This window comes from Selaginella moellendorffii, unplaced genomic scaffold (genome assembly GCF_000143415.4).
Source record: "Selaginella moellendorffii unplaced genomic scaffold, v1.0 SELMOscaffold_18, whole genome shotgun sequence".
Taxonomy (NCBI): Eukaryota; Viridiplantae; Streptophyta; class Lycopodiopsida; order Selaginellales; family Selaginellaceae; genus Selaginella; species Selaginella moellendorffii.
In genome coordinates, this window is record NW_003314279.1 from 2,120,866 (window position 1) to 2,141,582 (window position 20,717).

The window sequence follows — 20,717 nt, forward strand, 5'->3', positions numbered from 1 at the left end:
ACTTATGGTACTTCGAACAGAAATGTATATATCTCCGTCATGTGTGATCTTGCACTTGCAGAGTTGCTTCTTTTACATTCTCAAAATTCAACACTTCTTCTTTTACAATATCTATAACAGTGAGATGCTCTTCCATCACTCCCTCTTCACCTTCCTCGTTCATATGTATATATGTACATATATACATATGTATATATGTATATATATAGATATGTATATATAAAAAAACATGAAGAAGATATTCATTTATCAAGAGTGTCCCTTCATGCGAAAAAATCATAACCACTACAAGAAATCACTCTTGACTAAGATTGTGTGATGTTTGTGATGTGTTTATGTTGTATGGTTTATTGCATTTTTGGCATCTAAACTCTAAAATGGTGTGAAGGCTTTTCCTTTATAACATTATAAAGGGTCTTCTACCACATCACATTTTTTGATGACTTTGCCTTCAACCATTAGCTTATGTTCATTCACCACCTCATGCTATATAATGTAAAATTGTGTTACAAGGTGTGTGGCACCAACCTTACAAATAAAAAATAACTAAAACGAAGTAAAGGATATCTATTAAGATTATATGTTATAGATGTTTATCACACCTTCGTAGTGACATCAACTCCGTCATGTGTGATCTTGCACTTGCAGAGTTGCTTCTTTTACATTCTCAAAATTCAACACTTCTTCTTTTACAATCTCTATAACAGTGAGATGCTCTTCCATCACTCCCTCTTCACCTTCCTCCACAATATTATCCTCCACTTGTGCTATTAGCTCTGTGACTTGCAATAGAGGAGGGTTGTATGGAAAACACACACACGCATGCTTGTTATGTCGGGAGAAAAGAGGATAATATGGTCTTTAATCTCAAATATGTGTCTTAGCAACTATTGCCACTAAACTATGTCTAGTCCAATAAAGCATGAATCTTTCTCTTGGAAAGAAAAAAAAAACACATATAAGCATAAATATGTGGAGGTATATAAATGATATAAACATACTAGTATCCCCACATGCAACTATCCTCAATTAGCATAATAATGCTTTAATTCTCAATATTCTACAAAAGAAATGAGTTGAATAACTGCACATGCATTTCAAAATTCAAAATATACTAATAAGGGACTCGCTTGGAAGTATGTCCACACCAACAAAGTGATACAAATGTTTGGACTCAACAATGCCATACTATAGCTATATACCTAGGTGCTTATCATTAATATAGGTGTAAAACTATCAACTCATTGGCTATGGAAAGAAGAATCTAGATTAAAAAACACATATACATTGGAGAGGAATATGTATAAATTAGTTACTTACTTATGTGTAACCATTGCATTGCAATGCACTACAACATAATCACTGCAGCAACCACTAAACTTAGGCCAAGAAACAAAATCCCAATAATAAAAGGTTTATACTATTAATTTGTAGTGTAACAAATCACTACAATGCTAAAAACCATCATGTTCAATACCCCAAGCACCTAAAGAAATGTTTTACTTCTGCACTCCAATCAATTGCACTTGCCACTTAGAGCACTATATTGCAAATAAACTATGAGAAATGAGAGGCAAGATTGATTCATTCAAGCACAGTACTGTAAGGAACCGACTCCCCGAGATGTCGTAGGCTAAAGGATCCCCAAAAGCTTGACCGAAATGACAAAGAGTTCATCGGATGGAACCAAGTCAAGGATCGAGTCCAAGACCGACTCTAGGACCGAGTTCGAGATAGAGTCCGGAATCGAGTCCGAGACCGACTCGGGGACCGAGTTCGAGTCCGAGTTCGAGACCGAGTTCGAGACGAAGTCTGAGATCCGAAATCGGGTCCGAGACCGAGTCCAAGGTCGAGTCCGAGACCGAATCCGAAGTCGGATCCGAAATCGGGTCCGAGATCGAGCCAGAGACTAAGTCCAAATACTAATACGGGTCAAGGGGTGAAAGCCCAAAGCGTGCGTCTCCCAGGGGGGGGGGGGGGGGGGGGGGCTCACAGGGGGTCCCAAAAGTTATTGTAAGGATAATGGGGTCCCGGAACCAGTCTTGAAAAAACTCTCCAGGGGGGCTTCCAAACTGACTTGAGGTTGAAACTGGGGCCCAAGGGGTCTTGGGTGGGAATAAACATGGGCCTGAGTGGGGCCGGAGGGGCCCCCTAGGGAAGGGCCCAAAAACAGCTCCCCCTCCCGAAAGGGAAACCGACTGGGGGGCCCCCGGCTCAGGGGGAGGGGGGCCCCCCTTAAGAACCTTGGGGCTCATTGGCCCCCCCCCTTCCAAGGGGCTTGGGCCTTCCCTTCGGGATGGAAGTGGGGGGGTAAAGGTACCCATACCGGGCCGTTAGGCCACGGGGTTTCCCCCTGACGTCCCGAAACAAGGGTTGCCCCCAAAACTTGGGATTTAAAGGGCCCCATGATCAAGTCTTGGGGAACCAAGGGGGGTTAAGAATCTGGAGGCTTGGGGGGCTTGGCTGTTTGTGCCTACGGGGAGTGTAGCCAAACCTTAAGTCCAGTCTAACCCGGGGAGGGGGATTGGGAGAGATTTGGGAATCCGTAGATGGATGGCTAACACTCCGTTGCTCGTGCAGTAAGTAGCTGAAACCAAGTAGGAGCTGGTACCATAGGCGGGAACCTTGGCGAGGGAACTTAGCACAAGCCAAGGCAGAGTTGGTCGGATAGACGAGGTAAATTGGTAAATTGGAAAGGAAAAATTTGTGGCTTACAAGTGCATACATTAGAGTGTGCTACACTTCCAAGCTACAAGAAATGAGCTACAACAGCGAGAAATGACCTATACCCATGAGAAATGAGCCACAACCATAAAAAGTGAATTATAATTGTGAGAAATGAGAAGAGAGATGATGATCACAATCAATACATCACAAATTTGTGCTCATAAAAATGAAACAAAAAAACCATTGCCATGCACCACACCTCCCTCCAAAAGTGTTCAATCAGCTATAGGCACATTATCATTGATATGTATGAAAAGGCATAATTTTCACCTAGTTGTGAATTGGGGAACCACACAAAAATAATATTTTGTGGCCTTCCCACAATTCATTATGTCTATCTTTATTTCATTAAACTCCCTTACCTAGTGATCTCATATGTATTTAAGCTGGCCAAATTATAAAATTGCTCTGCAGTAGTATTTGTAAGGAGTTGGTCTTCCTTTATTCATTGACACAAGTATGCTAGTGATATAAAAGCTCTCTACACATATAAACAACACCACCAAGTGCATGATATTATTTAGACTCTTCAAACACTTATCGGCATAAATAAATCTGTGTAAATAGATGCCCTAAGGCTCTAGCTTGCAATATATTGTAAAATAGAAGTTGTGTCAAAACCATGATCTAGATGTGGCAGGATATCTTTATAGGTGACTCCACATTAAAACGCATTGAAAGAATTAACTCCAGTCTTCTTTGCAAGACTTGCTTCAAGTAAACATGAGCTAATGTAACTTTTATCATTTCCCAACTCACTTTATATCTTGCGTCTTTTAGTTTGCTATTGACATACATAATCCCTTGTTAGGGGAGAATTTCTTCAAGAAGCACTTAAATTGCAACAACACTCTTTGAGGGGATACCCCTTCCTAACCTATGGTTTTGAGATATTGGTGCAATGTACACTAGTCCACTCCAAACAAAGAGGTAGGATTTTTCATTTTGTAGCCTTCTCTCAATTTAACATTCACTTATATAAAATTTTCTTTATTTATTGCAAAACCACTTTCTTGCAAAGTGTTTTTCATTTACTAGGGAAAGTACCTTAAATATGTAGCAATAGCAAGCTCAACTTGTAGTATTCAAAAAGTGTTTAAAATTTAGCTTACATGCTAAAAAACATTGTGCTCAAAATATTACTTTGTGAGTCATACATGTGTGTTAATAATTTATGCATATATGTATATATATATATATATATATATATATATATATAAACACACACACACACAATTTTGCTAGTTGCAATCACAAATTTTTGCTATATATAATACTTTAAATGTTGCAAACACCTCTGAACTGATGTAATAATAATATGTGTGAATTTTTTCTGGATAACAGATATTCTGGACCAGATCAGCAATATAAATTTCAAAAGCTATAGTATGCTAAGTAGTCAAGCAATGTTGATGAAACCATAGTACTCCCATATCCTCCTTTTGGAGAAAGCTCGCCATCTAATTTTCTCAATTGGGCTGTGCGTGGAGAGGCTGTACGTCCAGAAGAAGAGTGGAACGCTTTGGAACCTCGCATCATAAAGAAATACCTCATGGCCATGAAGATTTTGTTCAAGGTGCTGTTTGTGAGTGGGAGCTTCCTGTCTGACGAGGTTTTTTCCGCATCGAGTGTCCTCGTTTTGCCTGCTTCACTCGCATTGGGTGGCAGCAGCCAAGAACTTGTCAAACGCAATGGTCCTTTGCTCATGCAAACGATGCAGCAAAGTGAGGGTCTCCTTCCAGAACGCCATTACTGAGCACAAATCCCCCGTAAAAACTCGTCCAGTAGCTTCTTATCTTCCAAGGACAAAGGGCTGTAGGAGCAAGTAACTGCAAAAAGAACAAAATCTTGTGAGTCCCGAATTCAAAGTGTCGCAGCTAGGTGGGACAATAATCGTAATGACAGAGAACAAGCGCTCGTCACCAGAGACAAACGCAAACAGAAAAAATAACTTCATAAAACACAAAAGGAGAACTGCAGAAACTAAGTACAGTTCCCCAGCAATACAAACCAGACAGAGCAAAAAAGTAAGATGGCAAGAAAAAGTAAACCTCCAAGGACACAAGGGGCAGAGAACACAGGGGTTAGCAAAAAGAACGCCAACTCAAACAACCGCTGCTGCTTACCTGACGCAGCCTGAAGACTTGTCACAGGGGGACTACAAAGTATATTTGAACAGCGTGAAACAAAATTAAAAACACCCACACACACACAGCATCTGAAGCACACACCCATACATCTAATAAAATCCCAAATGCACCATGCTTTCCAGCACCCTGACGGACCTCACTGACTTCTAATATCTTTATAGGATCTTAGCTTTATGCCCTTATCTTACTCTCCTCGCCATAGTACACTGGGATTTGGAGCTCTCAAAGCGGACAGGTAAGTTAGAAGTACCAGAACTAGAAAGTTTCATGCCAGGGTTGCGACTGGAGAATCTCAAGGTAAATTTTCACTCGTATAGAAATTCTAGAAAGCTTTCTTTCACAATCGTTCAGGGGAAGTGGATAGCAAAGTCGAGGAGAGCGTTTTGGTGCTAAAGGCCGCTGCCAAGAGCAAGAAAATCCCAGCTCCAGAGGTGTTTGCAGCATTTAGAGTTTTGGAGAAAGCTTGCGTGGATCCATCCAATTTTCTTGAGACTTTGGGGGGAAGTAGTGGAGCTGAGCCAAGGTGCTGGATGCTTGTCTTTGCTGCTGGAGCCAAAGTGGTAAGAAAACTTGTCATAAATTTGGAACTTTGCTCTTATATTTTGGTTTTCATTTGAAGGTGAGACAAGCTTTGAAAGGTGGTCCTAGAGGTGGCACATACAATGCCACTGTAAGTTCCCAAAAAATTTCACAAAGATTCATCGTTTCCAGACAAAGAGCATACAAAATGGGCTTTACTTTGGCCGTCTTGGCGTGTTGGAATTCACTTTCGTTCAAAGCCATCCTTTTAAATATTTTTGGGTAGCAGCCAATAAAGGCTTTTTTATTAAATAATTACCCTTATCGAATTGGCTTTTAAAAAAACGTGTACCATATATAATATTAGAATATTACATTTAGCAAATAAATTTTTCTTTTAATCCTTTTGGTGCTCAATTTGGCCTCTTGGCCCCTTCCAATTTGCAATCAGAAAGAAAGAAGAGCTGGGTCGAGAACCTGGAGAAAAAAGTCCCTCTTCATCTGGTTCTACATGGACAAAGAAATTGTCATTAGGCATTGCTCTTAGCAATCAAAGAGTTTGAACTTCAGCCGCCATTGTTTAATATGGTAATATTTAACCATTACTTGTAAAGGTCTTTATAATCAATCTGTTTATTTTTAGCCTCATAAATTTGATCTTATCTCTTTGTCCTATTTTAATTCTTGACTGAGAAAATTCGAAGGATCCATTGATATAATATTTTGAAAATGTTAGCATTTGAAAGTAAATGTTGTGAAATCCTGTTCTTTACAACAAATTGAAATAGACATTGATAAATCATTTTAGTTTTTAATTTCAACCCAATATTATACTTTATATCTCATATAAAGATAATTCACAAGAAAATGTGTATTTCTACTAATTATATCCTATACTATTACCTTACCTTCTTTTGTATTGTGGTCACTCAAATCACATACAATTTGAAATAGACATAAAATACATTTTAAATAGCATCACTATTATTCATTATTTTCACATAAATTTAACTTTATTTTATTTCATCTTTTTTCCATTGAATGCTCTTCTAATATAATATTATTAAAAATAAAATTTTACTAAAGAAACTTGGCAAGATAAATTTACTCTTTAAGTATGTGTTTATTTAAGATTTTCACCTTTGCACAAGTATCATAATTAACGTTTTTGGCTTTTAAATTTTTCAAATGGTTACTATAGTTTATTTGTCTTCATTTTGGTGTAAAAAGTTGTTTCAAAGTTTTATTAAATCTCATTTTATAACCACATAGAGTAATTATAGTGCATTATATTATTGTTAAGTTATTATAAATGGTTTAGCATCTTCAAATTTGGTTGTGTGAGCTCCAAGTGTCCATGCACTCACAGTTGCTTATCAAAACATTTTATTTTTTATTTTTCGAAGTAAAAGATTCAAAGTGATCAGCAATGGTTGCTCTAATTTATCGGTTCTAACAAAATCAGTCTAAGCTCCTCTCAATTTGACCCCAGGAGGAAAGCCTCTGGTGCTGAAAGTCATGCCATTGTCTGAAAGCTTCTGGATTCGCGCGGATAGTTCCGCAGCCTGGAAATAAAAATCAATCTAGGCATCGAGTCGAAAACCTGAGATAAACCTTTTCATCAATCCAAACGAGTGAAGTTAGTTGGTTGTTGAGAATTCTCACGACCAAGTCGAGTGGACTAGCATTTTCAATCATATGTATGTCCCCACCCTAGCAAACAACAAAATCATCATTGCCTCGATCAAAACTTGTCAAACTCTCTAGTACCTGACTCGCATTGATATTCTCCACAGTTTCCTTGATCTGCTCACCCATTCGAGTCAGTTCTCTTTCGATGAATTCTGCTTGCTCAAACCTGCAAGAGAAGAAACGAAAGAAATCAGCTAAACATCTCTCCACGCAGAAAGAACACTTACATTGTATCTCTAGTTGCTGTGGCTTCGTCCTCAAGAACGAGTCCTCGCTCGTCCTTGTAGAGCCGTTCAGCCTCTTCTTCTATACTTTCAAGAGCTTTCTCGACCTGATAACAATTGCAGCCAAGTAGGACATCTACGAGTTAGATTGTTGGGAATCCTTTTACCTCTTGCTGATGTGTTTCTATAAGTTCTAGTTGGCGCTCCAGCCCATGCTGTGACTCCACGACTTTTGCAACTTCACTCTGAGAAGAAAAGACGGGTTAAAGACAACACTCTCGCCAAAATCTCATTTACCTCGAGCTTTATGAGCACATTCCTGTTGCTGATAATCCGCCGATCCCACTCCCCAAGTGCCTCAGCCTGTTTACGAAGCTTGGCCGTCCGCTCTTGAAGTTCGTACGTCCATTCTTTTATAATCTGATTTACAAACTGTTAGCTGCTCAGAGTAATGTAATAGCACACCTCTTCCACAGTTTTCCCAACAATCTCTGATGGGAACTTGGGAGTCTTTTCAGCCGTCGGGGTCCTGCGAAAGCATTCCTCCATATTATTGCTAAACAACATGAAAATGAGCAAGCTCACGCAGAGGCTGCTGGTGTCGGTGCAGGTACTATAGAAGCTGACGTAGTTGTTGCCGCAGATGAAACAAGGAGACCTCCGGAACTTCCCTGTGTTGTTGTTGCAGGCGTTGTCAACACTGGGAGTAGAATAACATGAAGAAAGACCGTCAACATTGTTAACAACAGAAGGATATAGCGTACCCGCTTCAGTAGTTTTAGCAGTGGTTCCCAAAGATTGAGCTGCTGCTGGCGTTGCAAACGCGAACGGAGCTGCACTGGTTGTGGGCGGCTTTGAAGTGGAAGGAGCCGGCGTAGAAAAGATAGAAGGCGTCGAAGCTGGAGCTGGTGCCGATGCGGGAGGCGAAGCAGCAGAGCTTGCAAACAATGGCGATGCCGGTGACGCTGCAGCACTCGAACTAGCTGCGGGAGTGCTAAAGCTGAAAGACAGTGCTGGAGCGAGCGGCGTCGTAGCAGCAGGCTGGGGTTGAGTTGCTGAAGGTGCTACAAACGACAAAGACGGCGCCGCCGAAGAGCTCGTGTTCCCAAGGCTGAGCGTCGTGCTCGGGCTCGCAGACGACGAAGTAAACGCCGGTGTGGACAGCGAGGCTGCAAATCCAGAGGACGAGCTCGTTCCAGTCAATGGCTTCTGGCCAAATCCCCCGAAACCGGCACTAGCTTGCGTCGTTGCTGGAGTAGACTGAGAGCCAGCGGAACTGTTCCCAAACGAGAAGCCTTGAGAGGGTGGCGGAGTGGAAGAAGCAGTGGCGGTAGAGACTCCGAATCCAAAGCCCGAGGATGGAGGAGCCGACCACGAGGGCGACGAAGACGTAGCCGCCTGTGCCTGGCTCGAAAAGAGTGGCGCAGCCTGAGTGAAGGGCGACGTAGAAGCACTAGTGCTTGCTCCAAACCCGGGTGATGGGCTTCCAAAAGCACTCGCGCCAAATGCCGGAGCTGGGCTACTGCTGCTGCTCGCTCCAAACGGGCTGCTGCTGGCTCCAAACGCCGGCGCAGGACTACTCCCGCTCGCTCCAAATGGGCTACTACTAGCTCCAAATGCCGGGGCTGGGCTAGTGCTGCTTGATCCAAACGGGCTACTCGCTCCAAATGCTGGAGAGCTGCTCGCTCCAAACGCCGGAGTGCTGGTCGCTCCAAATGCCGGAGTGCTGGTCGCTCCAAATGCCGAAGTGCTGCTAGCTCCAAATGCCGGAGTGCTGCTCGCTCCAAATGCCGGAGTGCTGCTCGCTCCAAATGCCGGAGAGCTGCCCGCTCCAAATGCCGGAGAGCTGGTCGCTCCAAATGCTGGCGCGGGAGAGCTGCTTGCTCCAAACGGGCTCGCTCCAAATGCCGACGCCGGACTGCTACTCGCTCCAAAAAATCCCGGCGATGGAGAGCTCCCTGCTCCAAATCCACTACTCGTCGCTGCTCCAAATCCCGGGGCCGGGCTAGTGCTGGCCCCAAATGGCGGGGTAGCGGACCAAATGCCGGAGACGCGCCAAACGCTGGTGTGGAGCTGCTGGACCCAAATGCCGGGCTGCTGCTGGCACCAAAGCTGGGCGTGGGAGTGGCGCTGCCGAAAGCCGGAGCCGAGGATGGAGTGGCGCCGAATCCAAACCCAAATGCGGGCTGTGACGCCGTGCTGCTGGCTGCTCCAAACGTGCCGAAGGAGAATCCCGTCGATGGCGTGCTGCTGCTGCTGGCGCCGAAGCCCGTGAAGCCCGCCATACCTGGAGCTCGCGCGCGCTCCCCTAAAACCCTAAAACCTTGCTCCAAGAAACCCTAATCACAGTTTAATGACTGGGATATTCGCGAGACTCTAGCTTCAAAGCTTCGCTACAACGATCGCGACGTGGCTTTTTTCGCAATGGCTGATCCCGATAGGTAGCCACTCGTCCATGCGTTCTGGAAAAGGAGAAGAAACCATTTGTTACCACCATGGTCGTAAGAAATCTCGAGACTTTGGCTCTCACTCGCCTGGAAATTAAAGCCGCCAGTGATGCCATCGACGTTGAGAAGCTGCAAGACGAAAGAGTGTGAGGAGTGGAATTTTTAAGTTCATAGCTCCGCGTACCTCACCAGCCAAGTAGAGGTTAGAGCATTTCTTGCTCTCCATAGTTTTGAGATTCACCTGTTGAAAACACTAAAGAGCTGCCGGAGATTTTGGAGCCGGATGAGCTTACCTCGTCGAGTGGAACCCCTCCAGCAGTTACAAATTCGTCCTTAAACTCCCCCTGATAGACAAAGATCATTGTCACGAGATCCGACGAGGTTGAAAAGGAGCTTACTTTGCCAGAGATTTGGAAGGAACACCGCTTAAGGAGGCCTGCTAAGTCACCCAGCTGTCGATTTGAAAGCTCGTACCACACAGCCTCCTCGTTTAGATCCTAAAAGATTTTTAGATGTTTGAGAGAAAGCCTACTAGAAATACCTGTCGATGGATCAGGTACTGCCAAAATCGCTTCACTAGTTGTAATACCAAAGGGGCGCCGCTATCTAGCTTTCTTCTCTGAAGGAAGAGAACATACTTGCAACTTTACGGAAGTTTTCTGAGAATCGATGATTACCGGGGAAAGTGTTTTCTGCTTTACCAGCAGCTTCTTCACTTCGTCCAGGGAAAACTTCGGTGCGAAGTCCACCCACAAAGTTCCTGCATCAAAACTCCTCAATGTCAAACGCGAAAATCACTAAATAAATTCATCGCTCTCCAAACCTTTGTAGTCTACCTTGAGGAGGTCCCTGGCTGCCCATGCAGAGAGACGCAGCACAGCAGGACCGCTCAATCCCCAGTGCGTGACGAGAAGTGGCCCGTCCTGGAAAGGGAAAACATCGCAAAGCTGTTCGATCACGATCAAACAATATACACCTGCCGCAAGTTGACACTTCGTTTATTCCAGCACAGAATTTCCAGGTCGACAGAAACATGTTCAAAGCTGACCTTCAATCCAACAAAGGAAACAAACTCATTAAACAAGAAAATTTTGTGGCTTACTTACTCCGGCAAGTTCTCCGAGCTTAGAATCTGCAACCTTAAAAGTGAATAGACTTGGAGCGGGAGAAACAAGATCATGTCCCAGCTCTTTTGCTAACTTGTACCCCTGTCCATCATTTGTCTTCGGTAAGTCTAGCAACATGACACTCTTGATACCTGTGGCGAGCTGCCAGTTGCAAGTAGAGCAAAGTCCGCTTGTAGCTTTTCTGAGAATGGCTCGTTCTTATTCTTGAAGTGAACATCAAACCGTCCATTCAGCGGCACAATGTCTTTCACAAGCGCATTGCTCTTCAAGGAAACTGCAAGAATTTCAAGCACATATCCGGTAAAAAGACCAAACGAACCTCCAATTCGTCGAGCCTTGTTGAGGAGACATTCCACAACAGTTCCGGAGTCGTCGGTTACTGGGAACATTCTTCCATCTTCTTCGGTCTGAGAAACGAAAAATAGAAGCTAGCCAAAGGCACACTTGTACTAACTAAAGCTCGACCTTGAGCGGAACTCCATGCTCATGAAACCAGGCAGCAGTTTCAAGAGGTCCGTGTTCTCTAAAATAAGATCCACGAAGTTCCTTGTGGCCCCTTGGATATTGCTGCGACAACGGCTGGAACCAGAACTTAAAGAGTAAAACTCCTCGGCCACTATACTTTACCAGCGGTTCCACAAACAAGCCCGTAGTAACATTACAGCGTCCACCCCCAGAGATTTTCACCTAGGTAGGAAAAGAGGAGCAGGACGAGAGTCGGTCTTCACCAGAAATGGAAAGCAAGAAAAGAACCTTGGATAAAAAGTGTCCTCTTTCCAAGACAACGACTTTGAGATGCTTGCAAGCTGTTTTAGCCCAAATGGCTCCATAGACACCCGCAGCGCCACCCCCTACTACCACCAGCGTTTGTTTCTCGTCTCCTCCACTCTCCACACAGTCGCCCTCCTGCACATACAAGCAACGGTGTCAATTGCAATCTCAGTGAAAAAGGTCCAGAGCAAACCGCTTGGTTCTTCGCCAGAGAAGATCTCCCGTAACTACTTCCCTGGAGTAGACCCAATGAATCCATCCAAATGCTCGTTGCGTCGCCTATCTACAGACACACGCTACACACAAACCCATTGCCCGTCCAAAAACATTCCACTTAGCATTGAGCCATTCGAATGAGACGTCAGGCAAGCCTTAGCTGAACCAAAGCGCAACCTCTTATTACAACACGATCAAATACATATCTGCAAAAACAAAGCTTTTGCATAAACGCTTCCTTTGCTTGAGCATACCTCAAAAGATCATCACTATTCCATCGTGAATCCGGTTCTTTTGGTTCTGTGCAACACACTCTGATATCCACATGAGATTTCTGATCTCTTGCTCCCGTAGTCGGACGTATGCAAAAAACACTGCGTAGTGGAACTACAGGAAACACCTCTAAGAATTAGAATTTAAGAGCGCAACATTGAGCAGTTACCTGTTGCTCGAAGGTCAATATCAATCTCTTCACTTCTTCTTCGTAAAATGCCTTGTCGAGCATTTGGCTCTCGCCATATTCAATCTTCGCAAAAATTGGTTGATATGGAGGATATTTCTCCACAGCAGCTCGGACCTGTCGTATCGTCAACTCTCAAGAATGACAAAAAGCAGTATCTACCTGGTCGGGATCATCACACAGAGCAAGCTCTTCATGGCCATAAGGATACCTGAATAGAAATTATCACTCCCAGAGAATGTAACAAGAAATAGAATGTTTACAGCAGTCCAAATGACGAGTAAAGCTTGCGCCGATCATCCCGAGTCAACTCAGTGCCAATACTAAAAGACCGTAACCCATCAGTAATCAGCATAGATGACAATTCACGAAAACCTGTTGATGGTTATGTTGACAGCCCTGCGGTCAGCTTCAAAAGCAAGCAAGTCGCACATAAGCTCTCCGGTAGCACCACCAAGTTTCTGAAACCGATGCAATGTGGTGAGAGACCAGAAAAGAAAAAGGCATTAGCGAACCTTGCAGAAAGTGTAGAAGTCCTCCAAATAAGCTTTGTATAGAGTGTTTCGCATGATTTCAATGTTCATGTCGTCCAAGTCCTGCATAATCCTGTTCATTTGAGAGCTAATAGGCAAGAATTCCAGAACCTACTTCGGAGGTGATGCATCCAGAAAAGTAAGGAGCCAAGGGCGTATCCACGAGCACAAGACGGTATAGCTCAGCCATGTTGTGAGCTGCGGCAACAGTGGCAATCCTAGGTAAGGAAGAAAAAAAAACTTAGAACATAGAAAGAACGAGCTCAGAGTAAAGAAAATACCCGTCAAACATTCCCAGGGGATGACACTTTTCAAGCAATTCTTGGACATCTCTTTCGTGAAGAGCTCCTGTGACGATCAAAACCACGTTGTCAATTATGTATCCATACCTGGTGGAGGAGCACCGAAATTCTTAAGCAATGGAAAAAAAAATAAAACCATGATTCTATCAACCGAGAGCTTACGTTATATACTCGAGGAACTTGGACAGCGGCTCCGTGGCCTGGACGAGCAAGCTATTGTAATCGTCCACCAATTTCTGGGTACATCGCTCCACAATGTTGGTCGTGTGCAAGGGCGAAGGCTCTAAATGATGGATCGATAAAAATGCGACCTCGCATTCGAATTGGGGGAAGGAGTAGAGAATTTCACTCACCGTTTTGGAGATAGGGGCCATAATCCGTAGCTGAGAGATGCATCTTGATGTCGTCGAGCGTCTCGCACTGCGAGAGATTGTTGTAGTCGGCCGTGGTGAGCATCCCGGAGCGAAAGCCGCGGACGATCGCCTCCAGGAATCCGCCATGGATGTTGAAGGTGAGCGCCTCGAAGCCATACATTCTCGCAGATCTGAAAACCCTAAATACGTGTAGGGCTAATTTTTCCTTTATTTTCACTTTCGTGCTACTCCCACAATGTAGGAAGAAATGAGGGGATTCTTGGATGGAAATCGATAGCTGCGAGCGTCGATCGAGGAGAATCTAGCCTTTCGTATGAAGGACAAGGTGTCGCGATTCAAGTGGCATCCATCCGCAACGAAGACTTGGATGGGATTGAGAAGATTTTGGAAGAGATTGAGCCAGCTCCCATCTGGATCCATCCAGAGATCATGGAAACAGGGGAAAGAAAAGGAGATCTTACCTTGAGCTCCTACGTGCTCCACGAACAAGAACTGTCCTCCAGGTTTGAGAACTCTGATCACCTCTGTGAGCGAAGAAAAGAAAGATGAAAAACGAATTTTCCTTCGATCGATACATTTTTGGATACCTTGCATCGTAGATGAGACGTCTGTGACAGAGCAAAGTACCAAGGTCGAGATCACCACGTCGATGCTCGAGCTCTCCAAGGGAATTTTCTCGCCAACCTTGATATCATAGGTGATCGTTCATCCTGGGGATTCATTGAAATTTTGCAAAATCTAGCTAGCTTTCGCTTACTCCGTGGATGAACTCGAATTGGTCGCCACGAAATCCAGCTGCTACGAGCGAATTGACGGCGTACTTCTCCATGCTTTTGTTTGGATCCACTCCGGTGATCTTGAGATCATTCCTTCCACTCAAGTACTTGAAATTCACTCCAGTCCCAATCCCGACCTCCAAAACAGTGCGTGCGCGTCCATCGATCTGGCTGAAGAGCTTGGCGGTGTCCTTGATCGATCAAGAACTAAACCAATCACGAAAGTTTTCACATCGATCTAAATTCACCTTGTCGAAACCTGATCCGGAGAAGGAATTCATGAACTTCGCGTACAACTTCTCGATCCAGCGTGGTTTCTTGGGATGGATTCTTTGGATGAAATCCTGGGACGAAGAAGAAGAACGCACACAGATCGATCATGGTAAAAAAATCTATCCTCTTTACTTCCTTCACTTACTTGATAGCTAGAGCCATCTTCCATGGAGTCTCTCTCTTTCACTTTCACCTCCGTGATTGGTGCTTTAAAGCGATCGATGGCTCGAATCTAAGCCCCTTGCTCTTTCTTTACATCACAACGACAGTATTTTTTCACGCCAAGGATTAAATGTGCTATCGTTCACGGGAGCGCTTCGCAATAACAAACAAGGCAGAATGGCAAAGCGCTCCTGGTTGGACAGCGCGATAAAAGCTTTAAGATTTTGGAATTTTGGACCACTTCGAGCTCAAACTTGAAAGTCAATGTAAGGTCAACAACGTCAATGAAAAGTCAATGTAAGTTAAGTCTTCAAAGACCGTGGATTGACAATTGAGCTCATTTTTTTCCCATTGCCAGATCTCTGGCTTCCAGGAAGAAATGCGTGGACGCCATAGAGCAAGCCCTGGATCGCGCCCGTCAGCTCCAGGAGCAGCAAGGGCTCGCGTCGAAGATCACGAAATGCACGGATCTGGAGCAAGCACAAATGCTCCTCGCCCAAGCAGCACGATCCGGCGTGGATCGCCTGGCCAGCGTCGGGAATCCATTGATCCAGATGTTTGGAGAGCTGGGTAGAGTTTTCGAGGCGCGCGCGGCGTTTGACAGGCTGCAAGATCCTAGCGTCGTCTCGTGGAATGTGATGTTCACTGCGTATGCCCGGAATGGGCATCCAGAGAAGGCGAAGGAGCTGTTTGATCGGATGCCCGATCGCAGCGTGGTGTCCTGGAACGCGATGATTGGGCTTCTTGCGGGCATTGGCGATTCCCCAGGCGCGATGCGGGTGTTCCGGATGATGAATCTCCACGGGGAGAGGCCAGTAAGGGCCACATTCCTCTCGGCGCTCGAGGCGATCGATGCTGCTGAGGCCAGATTCTTGCGCGCCGTCATCTTGGAGGCCGGGATGGAATCCAATGTCGCCGTTGGCACCGCGCTCGTCAAGTTCTTGAGCAAAGCCGAGAAGGTCGACGAGGCCTGGGCTTTGTTTCTAGAAATGCCCAGCAAGAACATCGTCTCCTGGACGACGATGCTGGGAGCTCTTGCCCAGCACGGGAATCTGAGAGATTCGAAGGCCCTCTTCGATCGGATGGCGCAGGGTAACGCTGTTTCTTGGAACACATTGATCTGCGGGTATGCCCACGCGGGGCATAGCAGGGAGGCTCTAGGGATGTTCTTGGCGATGGATCTAGCGGGGATGGAGCCCGAATGCGTCACGTTTGCTGCGGCCGTGGAAGCGTGCTCCCAGCTCTTGGATCTCGCCCAGGGCCGGAGAATTCACTCCGAGATCACTGCGGCAGGGATCATCTCCGAGGAACTGGGACTGGGAGTGGCCAACGCTCTCATCAATCTCTACGGGCGATGTGGGCGAATGGATCTCGCAAGAGCGTGCTTCGATCTCCTCATCCACGAGCGAATTCTTCGCTCCAATTCTATCCCCTGGACAAGCATCGTTGGACACTATGCCCGGAATGGGTATCCCGCGGAGGCGATGGAGCTCTTCCACGCCATGGCCGTGGAGGGTCTGAGCCAAACCCCTGTTCTCTTCATCAGCATGCTCTCCTCTTGCAGCCATGGCGGCAAGCTAGAAATCGCTCGCCGCCTCTTCCTCTCTATGATCCAAGACTATGGGCAGGATCCCACAATCGATCACTTCATGTGTATGCTCGATCTGCTAGCGAGAAATGGGAAGCTGGGCGACGCGCAGGATCTCATCCAAGCTCTGGATCTCCAGTCGGAGGAATTGATCGCTTGGAGGACTCTAGTGGCAGCTTGCAAGAGCCACGGTGATCTCCCCCGCGGAAGAGGAGCTGTGGAGATGGCTATGGCGGCGGACGACGCCATGGCTGCTCCATACGTGATGCTCTCCGCCATGTATCGCGAGCAAGGAGTGGACGGCGGAGATGGCAACGAGCTTAGCCGTTGATGGCAGCCAAGGAATCAACGGCTGGGATGGTTCCTTGCTCGCTATCTCCTAGGGCAGTCGGCAATGGTGATCGATGGCACAGCCGCGAGCTCCAGGATGGGGAAGAGGATTCGCGAGGGCGACGATGAGGTCTACCTCGACAACTATTACTCCAACAAGAGATATCTCACCGAGGTACGAGCTCCAATCTTAAAAAAAAAAATCTCTCTCATGGTTTTTGGCCTGCATTTTTTCCTTGTTCTTCCAGGTGATTTCTTCCTGCCTCAATGGACTGAAAGTCGCGGACGTTGATATCGCCAGTGCTGCTATTCCCGACGAGAACGAGGATTTTGGCGACTCCCTCGATCCAGGAGCTGTGCTTGCCAAATCTTTCTCGTCTGCTCGTAGCTATCTCGGGTAAAGTTCGATACGATTCTTTCTCGGGAGAGAGATCTTTGCTTTGCTTTGCCAGGGAGGATCATGTTGCTCTCGATTCTCCAATGTCCGACGATGGCGACGAGCAATTCATGTCCGTGAGCACGTCGCCCAGCCGCTCCTCCTCTCGATCACTAAACTCGTCTCCTCCCACGTCCTCGCTGCCCAGACACCTCCACGAGTCCGAGTGCTGCCGGCTTCCACCATCGCCGAGCGACCCGTGCCACCCCCCGGATTTACGTCGCGCGGCGCTCATGCGAGCGCTCCAGATCCGCGCGCTCTCACCCGGAGGCATCCAGCCCAGCTGCATGTATGATCCCAGGCAGCTCCAGCAGATCCTCGACAAAGACAAGCCCGCGCCGGCGACGATAATCACTCACAGGCGGGGAGACGAACAAAACGAGCTGCTCCTCGGCTCGCCACCCCACGGCCAGTTTCCATCGCAGGTCTTCCGAGCTTCCAACGCGGTTGCGAGCAGGAGCTTGGTCCTGGACGACGATCAAAAGCCGGTGGAGTCCGTGGCCACGGCTGAGGGCATGGACAGGAGCGAAGACGTGCTGAGCGAGCCCAGCGTTCCGAGACGGAGTCGGAGCCGGAGGAGGCCCGGTGAGGAGTGCCACTGGTCGAGGATGAAACGAGGAAAGCTACACCAAAACTCCATCTCCAGCTTGAAAAAGGTGGAAGTCTCGACCGAGATATCAGACACGGAGTCATGTTTGTGAACGGTATTCTTTTCTTCTTTCGGTTTTCTTAACTCTCAGCTTCTTTATCTCATCTTTGCAGTGTGTCCTCGAGAACTTCGTATGGAATTGTGATCTCCGACGCGCAAGTAAGCTTTTCTCTATCGATTCTTTGCTCAAAATCTGATTTTTACAGTATCACCTTTTATCACACCAAGGTCGTGGATGCTGTTTCTATACTCTAGGAATTTTACTCCCGCAAGCACAAGGACAGGCAAAGTAAGTACTCTCTCATCCTGACAAACCGATGGATTCTCTTCAGCTGGGACCAACAGTGACGAAGAAGCATTTATGTGTTTCGTTTCGCGATTGCGTCTCTACTATTCAGTCAATGCTGTTGGTGCTGCTGCTGCTGGTGGCCTGTGCAGTGAAAGGGGAGAGAATATCGCCGATTGCGAGCTTTTGATGATATCTCATCCCAGGAGAGCAGCAGCAAACAGCCAGGGCCCGGCCAGCCAGCCATGAATTCTGATTCTTTCGTCTCATTCATCGATCGCGGAGATTGATTGCGGGTTGGCTTTGGTGTTCCAGCGCCATCCATAGCTTGCTTACTGTCACGCAATCACTCCAGGACTTGTACTTTGGAATTATACTGTTTCTCATTTATTTCCTGGGCCAGGAGCGACTCGATTGAGCATTCACTCGGTTAGTTAGCATGGAGCATGAGATTATCTTCGTTTCCAAGGTTTACGCGTAAAGATCTTTGAAGTGTCACGCCACCGCCGCTCTCCCACTCGCTCGCTAGTGGTCTGCAAAGCTATAAATTCGCGAAAACGATACGTTTCTAGAAGCCACAAACGACACCATCCAAACAAGCATAAGCATCCTTCAAAGTCAGCTTAAATCTCTCGTTCTTGTGTATATTTCTTGTTCTTATTCTTGTGTGCGTGTCTGAGAGAGAGAGAGAGAGAGAGTTGGAACCCTTCAAACTCTAGAGCACAGAAAAAAAAATATCTTATAGCAATTTTGGAGATCCTTCACATGTAAAGACCAGCCAGAAAACGCGGGATGCCCATGACACACCCTCTGCTCAGCGAGACCCTCCACTTTCCATTCCTTCCCATTCCGTGAAGATTCATAAAAGAAAGTAGAAACTCCTTTTCTCCTCTGGCTTCACGCAACCGCAGCAACAACAACAACCAGGGCTCCGATCACGAAATATTTCCATGCTATCTTTGAGATAACTATAGGATTTGTTGTGGAATCCCGCCAACTTTTAATCTTGATAATCCTCAGGGCCCAACCTGGAAAAAGGCACCCCTCGTCGGCCGATCGATCACGTCGATCGTCCTTTGGCGTTTCTTGGACGTGTGTGTATATGTGTGTTTGTGTATAGCTGCCACCTAACCTAATTCCCTTTAAAAAGTTGCGGAGCCATGCATGCGAGGAAAAAAGAAAAAATAAAGGCTTAGAATATCTCTGTATCTAACATGGCTTGGTTGGCACCGCGCCGCGTTTAGGCCCAGAGTGTGGGGACAAAACAAAAGGCTCTCTTGCTCCATTTGTTATGGCCAAATCCACAATCTTGGACGCCACCCTCGCTCACACAAAAGGAGCTCTTCTCAAAGAGCTCGCATATTATAGCTTTTAGCCCAGGCAGACAATGTGTGTGTTGGCGTGGAAATTGGAATGGATGAAAGATTTTTTTTCTCCTGCCAATCAATCAATCAATCATCCGTCAAGGACTCAAGGCAAACTTTTTCCAAGGTCAATCTGGGGCCGTACGGAAGACCACTGGCTGAACTTCTCGGTAGGATAGTCCTGAGGTTCTAGAACTTAGCGTTGTTGTTTGTCTACGAACCACAGCACGATAACATGACAATGGCGTACGGAAGCTCCCAAAACTAACGGTGGTGAGAGCGCATGACCTCGTTGAGATTCGGGATCGATCGGCCCAGGGGGGGCTTTTACCTTTCACCGCGGTGTACGCCATTGCCGTAATAAAGTAAAAAGGAAGGACTCTTGTAATTTGTAAACCCGCCATGTTAAAAGCGACGTTAAAAGGCCTTTCAAAGTACAGTTAACTAATCACACCTGACGGAATGTCCTGCATGAGAGGTATATTCTGGCTGAGGAGGTGGTATATTCCGGCGCTATGCCGGAATAAGTGGAGTCCTTGGGGCGTTCGTAATTTTCGCCTAGCTCTTTTTGTAGCGATCGTGTCTTTGGCGTGCTCTGAAGTTCCTTGCGTCTCTCGCCACTCTTGGAAGAACCCCAGGCGCTCGTTCCCTGGGGACGAATCCGATCCAGTCGTGCACAGCGAATTCGATCAAGTCGTGCAGCTTTAATGGGCAATTCCTCGATTTTGGAAGAGGAGGGCTATGGCGGCGGCGGTGGCGATAGCGTCCTGTGGGCGCCTGGCAGCCCGCGGCTGTCCTTCTCCAGGGATTTCGTCCAGTCTGATGTATTCACTCCATCGTCGGCGAGGAAGGATCCGGCCTTGATCCCTTCCGCTTCCTCGGCCGATTTCGATTTCGGCATGCTTGCATTGCTGCGGGGCGGGGCGGCAGATGGCGAGGAGGGCGTGGAGCTCATCCAAAACGGCAAGCTCCTCCCGATCGATCGCAGCGCTGCGGCTCCGCCAAGGGCGGCGGCGGCCGTGAACGGCCCGGAGGAGGCGGAGGCGCCTCGCAGTAGCATTGGGAGCGATGCCGAGATCGCCCAAATCACCAGCGCCCACGAATCCGATCAATCGCAGCCTCCTCGACACCAGGTACCCCCAAAGTCGCCCGCCAGCAGCCGATGGAAGGATCTCCTCACGCTCAATTTCATGCGCTCCTCCTCCTCCTCCTCCTCCTCTCTCTCGATCGAGACAGAGCCCCTGAATCACTCGAGCTCCTCCTCCTCCTCCAAGCTGGGATCCTCCTCGTCCTCCTCTCGCCTCAAGCTCC

The 20,717-nt window shown here is 46.7% G+C and overlaps 7 protein-coding genes across 15 annotated transcripts in view; 3 read left to right on the forward strand and 4 right to left on the reverse strand.

Annotated features, from left to right (window-relative positions):
• The window catches only part of LOC112346894 (pentatricopeptide repeat-containing protein At4g02750-like), a 29,886-nt gene extending 25,403 nt beyond the window's left edge, over positions 1–4,483 (forward strand). The window contains exon 6 of the mRNA XM_024676753.1: positions 4,152–4,483. Coding sequence (XP_024532521.1) covers positions 4,152–4,483 — 332 coding nt within the window. The remainder of the gene's footprint in view (positions 1–4,151) is intronic.
• Positions 4,484–6,765: 2,282 nt separating this feature from the next.
• LOC112346918 (nuclear pore complex protein NUP62-like) lies at positions 6,766–9,663 on the reverse strand. The gene is given in 10 exon segments (XM_024676818.1): positions 6,766–6,961; positions 7,011–7,109; positions 7,167–7,254; positions 7,316–7,419; positions 7,480–7,557; positions 7,610–7,732; positions 7,778–7,841; positions 7,898–8,012; positions 8,077–9,348; positions 9,351–9,663. Coding segments are annotated over 10 exon segments (2,289 nt in total). The 5' UTR covers positions 9,598–9,663; the 3' UTR covers positions 6,766–6,862.
• LOC9640629 (uncharacterized protein YtfP) lies at positions 9,648–11,972 on the reverse strand. Of its 4 annotated transcripts, none has more exons than XM_024676829.1 (16): positions 11,851–11,972; positions 11,640–11,792; positions 11,514–11,573; positions 11,352–11,453; positions 11,206–11,293; positions 11,018–11,160; positions 10,866–10,967; positions 10,736–10,807; positions 10,583–10,682; positions 10,437–10,519; positions 10,301–10,378; positions 10,158–10,256; positions 10,053–10,103; positions 9,944–10,000; positions 9,847–9,888; positions 9,648–9,774 (listed from the first exon to the last, which is right to left on the reverse strand). In XM_024676829.1, the coding sequence occupies exons 1-16, from the start codon at positions 11,914–11,916 to the stop codon at positions 9,706–9,708; spliced, it is 1,365 nt and encodes a 454-aa protein (XP_024532597.1). In that variant the 5' UTR covers positions 11,917–11,972; the 3' UTR covers positions 9,648–9,705. The 4 variants fall into 4 exon arrangements, with proteins under 4 accessions (XP_024532597.1, XP_024532596.1, XP_024532595.1 ...); XM_024676828.1 differs by having other exon boundaries at positions 11,352–11,465; XM_024676827.1 differs by having other exon boundaries at positions 10,158–10,241; positions 11,352–11,573.
• A 57-nt stretch (positions 11,973–12,029) lies between these two features.
• Positions 12,030–13,737, reverse strand: LOC9650377 (probable V-type proton ATPase subunit d). 2 transcript variants are annotated; one of them, XM_024676830.1, is made up of 11 exons: positions 13,522–13,737; positions 13,331–13,451; positions 13,148–13,255; positions 12,982–13,084; positions 12,849–12,929; positions 12,709–12,794; positions 12,597–12,656; positions 12,496–12,544; positions 12,316–12,450; positions 12,128–12,260; positions 12,030–12,079 (listed from the first exon to the last, which is right to left on the reverse strand). In XM_024676830.1, the coding sequence occupies exons 1-10, from the start codon at positions 13,700–13,702 to the stop codon at positions 12,129–12,131; spliced, it is 1,056 nt and encodes a 351-aa protein (XP_024532598.1). In that variant the 5' UTR covers positions 13,703–13,737; the 3' UTR covers positions 12,030–12,079; position 12,128. The 2 variants fall into 2 exon arrangements, with proteins under 2 accessions (XP_024532598.1, XP_002972191.1); XM_002972145.2 differs by having other exon boundaries at positions 12,030–12,260.
• LOC9650378 (methyltransferase-like protein 7B) lies at positions 13,716–15,015 on the reverse strand. Of its 4 annotated transcripts, XM_002972146.2 has the most exons (6): positions 14,737–15,013; positions 14,567–14,662; positions 14,300–14,509; positions 14,130–14,226; positions 14,004–14,066; positions 13,716–13,952 (listed from the first exon to the last, which is right to left on the reverse strand). In XM_002972146.2, the coding sequence occupies exons 1-6, from the start codon at positions 14,758–14,760 to the stop codon at positions 13,756–13,758; spliced, it is 687 nt and encodes a 228-aa protein (XP_002972192.2). In that variant the 5' UTR covers positions 14,761–15,013; the 3' UTR covers positions 13,716–13,755. The 4 variants fall into 4 exon arrangements, with proteins under 4 accessions (XP_002972192.2, XP_024532603.1, XP_024532602.1 ...); XM_024676835.1 differs by having other exon boundaries at positions 13,716–14,066; positions 14,737–15,015; XM_024676834.1 differs by having other exon boundaries at positions 14,004–14,226; positions 14,737–15,015.
• On the forward strand, positions 15,013–16,672 carry LOC9650379 (pentatricopeptide repeat-containing protein At2g13600). The gene is made up of 2 exons (XM_002971939.2): positions 15,013–15,050; positions 15,112–16,672. The coding sequence occupies exon 2, from the start codon at positions 15,239–15,241 to the stop codon at positions 16,670–16,672; it is 1,434 nt and encodes a 477-aa protein (XP_002971985.2). The 5' UTR covers positions 15,013–15,050; positions 15,112–15,238.
• On the forward strand, positions 16,625–18,444 carry LOC112346922. 2 transcript variants are annotated; one of them, XM_024676831.1, is made up of 5 exons: positions 16,625–16,846; positions 16,920–17,068; positions 17,124–17,811; positions 17,870–17,915; positions 17,963–18,444. In XM_024676831.1, exons 1-3 carry the CDS (start codon positions 16,736–16,738, stop codon positions 17,806–17,808), a joined length of 945 nt encoding a protein of 314 aa, XP_024532599.1. In that variant the 5' UTR covers positions 16,625–16,735; the 3' UTR covers positions 17,809–17,811; positions 17,870–17,915; positions 17,963–18,444. The 2 variants fall into 2 exon arrangements, with proteins under 2 accessions (XP_024532599.1, XP_024532600.1); XM_024676832.1 differs by having other exon boundaries at positions 17,985–18,444.
• The last annotated feature ends 2,273 nt before the right edge of the window (positions 18,445–20,717 follow it).